This window comes from Triticum dicoccoides, chromosome 6B (genome assembly GCF_002162155.2).
Source record: "Triticum dicoccoides isolate Atlit2015 ecotype Zavitan chromosome 6B, WEW_v2.0, whole genome shotgun sequence".
Taxonomy (NCBI): Eukaryota; Viridiplantae; Streptophyta; class Magnoliopsida; order Poales; family Poaceae; genus Triticum; species Triticum dicoccoides.
The window spans coordinates 58,146,231-58,151,262 of record NC_041391.1 but is presented as its reverse complement, the minus strand read 5'-3'; the positions used below and the strand labels follow the sequence as shown (position 1 = coordinate 58,151,262).

At 45.3% G+C, this 5,032-nt stretch overlaps 1 protein-coding gene across 1 annotated transcript; it reads left to right on the top strand.

Moving 5' to 3' along the window:
• Positions 1 to 733: 733 nt before the first annotated feature.
• On the top strand, positions 734 to 3,878 carry LOC119323290. The gene is made up of 3 exons (XM_037596898.1): positions 734 to 1,898; positions 3,300 to 3,351; positions 3,644 to 3,878. The coding sequence occupies exons 1-2, from the start codon at positions 779 to 781 to the stop codon at positions 3,305 to 3,307; spliced, it is 1,128 nt and encodes a 375-aa protein (XP_037452795.1). The 5' UTR covers positions 734 to 778; the 3' UTR covers positions 3,308 to 3,351; positions 3,644 to 3,878.
• The last annotated feature ends 1,154 nt before the right edge of the window (positions 3,879 to 5,032 follow it).

The window sequence follows — 5,032 nt, the reverse complement described above, 5'->3', positions numbered from 1 at the left end:
CCCAGCCGCAGTCGTAGAGGAGGTGAAGAAGCAACCCTAGCTCCGCAGCAGCACCTCGCTCGTGTTCTTCCACTTGCTCTCACAAATTTAGTGGCTGTTTTTTTGGAGGGGGGGGGAGGGGGGAGGGAGAGGGCTTCTCTCATCGTATTACAAATCACAAGGGGATGAGGGGTAGGGGATGGGGTACACGGCCATGTCCGGTTCCTAGTAGCAGTGGAGGCCGGTGGTCAAGAGGAGGAGAGATCCATGGAGGAAAAGAAGAAACAAAGAGGGAATGAGGGGAGGAGAATGACGGGAGGGAGGAAGAGGATAAGGAAGGAGAAAAATAGAAAAGGGGGAGGGACAGGCGTGGACCCAACAAAGAAAAAGTGCAGATGCAGGGAGGTAGCGCATGCCAGCGAGGACCTGCGTGGCGACGCAGCGTGCGACCGGCGCAAACTCGGCTGGCGCACCGTTGCCAAAAATTTACCTTTTAGCAATTCATTAATAAAATGGTCACATTTTTTTGAGTTGGAAAATGGAAACATTTTTAGATGAACATATAGTCCACCTGTGCAATCTGCATATCACTAATGAACCTTAGGAGTTTTTTGAAGACTAGTGAATTTGGAATAGTTCTTTTTACAGTCATCGTGGGCTTCAGTGGTCCTTTTCTGAAAGTGGGCCGGGCTTCGTTTACTCTCCTTTTATAGCCTGTTGGGATCGCAACCTCACTCAGCCAGATCCATTCATTTCGAGTCCACCACGCGCGGCCCCAATCAGTGAGCGTCTGACAGACATGACCAGCCGCCGCCGCCGCCCGCTCCTCCGCTGCCGCTCGTCGGCGGCGATGCCCTTGGACGACGACGACCTACTCTCCGAGATCCTCCTCCGCCTCCCGCCGCTCCCGTCCTCCCTCCCCCGCGCCTCCGCCGTCTGCAAGCGATGGCGCTGCCTCGCCTCGGATCCAGCCTTCTCCCGCCGCTTCCGCATCCACCACCGCCGCAACCCTCCACTCCTCGGCTGCTTCCACGGAGGTATTCCCGAGCTCTGCTTCCAACCTACTATGGCCGCCCCCAATCGCGTTCCGTCCGGGCGCCTCTCCTTGCAGTTTAAGTCCCACGTCCGAGTACTCGGGTGCCGCCATGGCCTCGTGTTAATCTTGGACCAGACGCCGCAGCTCCTGGTGTGGGACCCCGTCACCGGCCACCAGCACCTCCTAGCCTATCCCCCCGAGTTCGATCTAGCCAACTCCTGGATTAGTGGGGCGGTGCTCCGCTCTGCCGCCGGCGAGGTTCACTTCCAGGTCGTTTTGGTAGTGTCAGAGTATGAAAAAAAGTTGCTCGCCTGTGTTTACTCGTCAGAGACTGGGGCGTGGGGCACTCTAATCTCAACACCAATTCCATCCGGGAACTCCCTTCACACCAGGGTTTGTTGGGAGCACGCTGTGCTAGTTGGGGATTCCCTTTACTGGATACTCGCTGGTACTACTTTGTTCAATCTCCTTGAGTTTGACTTGAAGACGGAGAGCCTAACCGTGATACCGCTGCCGGCGGATAAGTCTTATGATGCAGTACTCAATGGTCCTGAAGGGCGCTTCACTGTTATGCGCGCAGAGGGTGGTGGGCTGGGTTTGCTCTCTGTGTCAGGCTTCACCGCCCAATTATGGAAGAGGAAGACCGATTTCGATGGTGTTGCATCATGGGGCATGGGAAGAACTGTTGAACTGGACGAGCTCCTCTCCATGGATTCAAAGGATTACTTAGACATAGAAGGGTATGCTGAGGACAATAATTTGGTGTTCCTGTGGACCGGAAGGAGCCTCTTCACAGTCAAGCTTGAGTCACTGCAGTGCAAGAAACTTTTCGACACCAACAATCGGCGTTGCTATTATCCATTTGAAACTGTCTATGCTGCAGGTAATAACATGCCTTTGCACTGCCGGTATAAAAAAATCAAGTTACTTTTCGATAATTGCTCTATGGAATGCCTTTCGCATCCTTTCATGTTAGGCTAACAATTTTAAGTAGTGTCGTATCAGTTATTCTTTTGCTGCTCGATGATTTATTCAATACATACCAATTTTGTTCTGTAATGCCGATGGTTGTCTGTACAAAACCAAGTTATTTTTCTGTAATTGGTTGATGGAATGCCTTTCACATCCTTCCATGTCATGCCAATAACTGTAAGTAGTGTTGTATCAATTATTCTTTTGCTGCTTGTTGACTTCAACATAGAGCAATGGCGCTCTGTAGTGTTTTCTTCCCATTCTTGTTTGGTGTTTATGTAATTGTTATCATCTGGAAAATAAATTTCTCGCAGTGTCTGGTTTAGTTTAGTTTATGTCACAAGCTCTGCTTCTGTATCCAAGGTTGGCAAATTCTTTGTATAATAATTGGACTAAATTTTATTGTTGCCTGTCTATTGACATGTGCAAGATCGGTATAACTATAGTGCTAGTGCATAGCTGCAGTGCAGTTCTTTCTCAAGATAGAAATATAACAGCTGAAACCTAAAAGTTGAACAATGAAATTTAGCTGTAGGCTGTAGCCATGCGTTTTGTACAGTCTAATTTCTTCAATTGGGTCACGATAGGAGACTTTATACTGAACACATGGGCAAAGTTATAAGACTATGATTTATCATTAAAAGTGCCTTCATCACGAAATACTACTTTTATTTTTAGTAACATGATATGATTGAAGGAGTGCTCAGAGCTTTGTTTTTTATGCCATGCAGTGTAAAAAAGATGGCATCTATTTTGTACCGAAGGGAAGTTTTAATTAATAAGACTCCTTGCTTGAGGATTCTACATGATGAATTTGATTAAATTCAATTAGTTGGTGACTAGCGAGCTCGTACGTTTCTGAAAGATATGCCTATGAGCTAACCTGATGCTTCTGCTTTTCTACTCCACATGAGCCCATCATATGTCCATGATAATGAAGAATATTTCAAATTTTCAATTGAATTCATAAGCTAAATGGTGGAGCATTTGCCTCTGAAGTAGGGGTTTGAACAATTGGTCTTTTAGCCTCTAGTGAGAGAAGATGGTGAAGATACTCGAGAATGTGCTAACATTAGAAGTTCAAAGTGTGCCACTACATCACAAATTACCTATTGATAATCTCTGTTCCCATTGCTGTTTTTTCCAACAATACCGAGGTGATTCAACTTTGGTGTTTTTGGTACAATCTCCTTATGGCGGAGTTAATGTTTACTGTTTGAATTATTATAAGTTGTGAGGTTGCATACCTTCAACGTCTTTCCATGGATGAATGGTACAAATGGTTTGACTGATGATGCTGATTGTTCCACAGGTACCTAGATTTGTATTCTGGTTGCCGAGATGCAGGAAGTGGCTTCTTCGATGTAGGTTCTTCCCTTTTGTATGCTTCACGTGAAGATCAACCCTCTATGTTGTGTGCGTGCGTGTGTGTGTGCGTGTGCGTGTGCCTGCCTCTTCTCTCTGTTTCCATTAGATTATGTTCTGTATTGTATTAGGTCAGGAGATTTGATTTTAGCTAATGAATGTTGGAATACAGCTGCCTTCCTGGTGCTATTTGTTACTGCATAGCAAGCGTTTCGACCAGCAATGGCAGCAGTGCTTTATCATGCATGCATGTTTCAAATGTTCTATACTGATATATTGGCTGAACACCAGAGAGGAAAGATAGGGCATTTCAACACAAGTATTGCGAGTTTACTCCATGGAGACCACCGGCTAGGTCCTCCTCTTCCTTTCACAGTAGTTTATGTCCTTCAATTTGCTCTTCAAATTATTTCTGATTATACAGTTACTGACATTGAAGGGGAGCCTTGGCGCAGTGGAAAAGCTGCTGCCTTGTGACCATGAGGTCATGGGTTCAAGTCCTGGAAACAGCCTCTTACAGAAATGTAGGGAAAGGCTGCGTACTATAGACCCAAAGTGGTCGGACCCTTCCCTGGACCCTGCGCAAGCGGGAGCTACATGCACCAGGTTGCCCTTTTTTTATACAGTTACTGACATTATTCATGCTGATCAATTTATGTATGGGTTGGTCAATTGTATAGTATAAAAAAGATGTGAGCCGTCAACATAATCAGTTCCCTCCTTGGCTGCATTCTAACACGTCAGGAGATTGCTTTGTCCGTCCAACTCAAGCTGGCAGCATCTCAGCTTCTCATTCTTACCTGATTTCCATTGGCCACGCTGGGGAGATGTTGCTGACTCAAGCCATGAGCAAGGTATCTTGTTTGGCAGCGCTTCAGGCCATTCTTTCATGCTTGACCTGGTGTTAACTTGTTTGGACCACACTTCAGCCAAAGAATTAATAGTAAATATTGAAGTTGCTTGTTTTATACAGTTACTGACATTATTCATGCTGATCAATTTATGTATGGGTTGGTCAATTGTATAGTATAAAAAAGATGTGAGCCGTCAACATAATCAGTTCCCTCCTTGGCTGCATTCTAACACGTCAGGAGATTGCTTTGTCCGTCCAACTCAAGCTGGCAGCATCTCAGCTTCTCATTCTTACCTGATTTCCATTGGCCACGCTGGGGAGATGTTGCTGACTCAAGCCATGAGCAAGGTATCTTGTTTGGCAGCGCTTCAGGCCATTCTTTCATGCTTGACCTGGTGTTAACTTGTTTGGACCACACTTCAGCCAAAGAATTAATAGTAAATATTGAAGTTGCTTGTTTGACCCAGGTCAATCCAGCATTAGTTACTGACCAGTAAAATGATGCGGTAGAAGATTTAAGATCGGTACAGTCATGTGATATTGTGATGTGAGGAGTTCAGTAAAGTACCTTGTTCTTCCCGGTTTAGTGGAGGCATCGCTACTTTGGCTGAATTGATTAAAATTTGTCTCTAATACATTTGTAACTCTGCCATCCATGGTTAATTTCAAGAAAGTTTCACCTTAGCCAGTTAAATTGTTTAAAATCACCTTTTGTCTTTTCTTTTCTATGTAGTAAACAGTGGAGCGATGTGTTACAGTGCTTGGTATATATTTGTGTATTGGGCTCAAGCAGTCACAATTTTATACATTCTTGTTTTTATTTATTG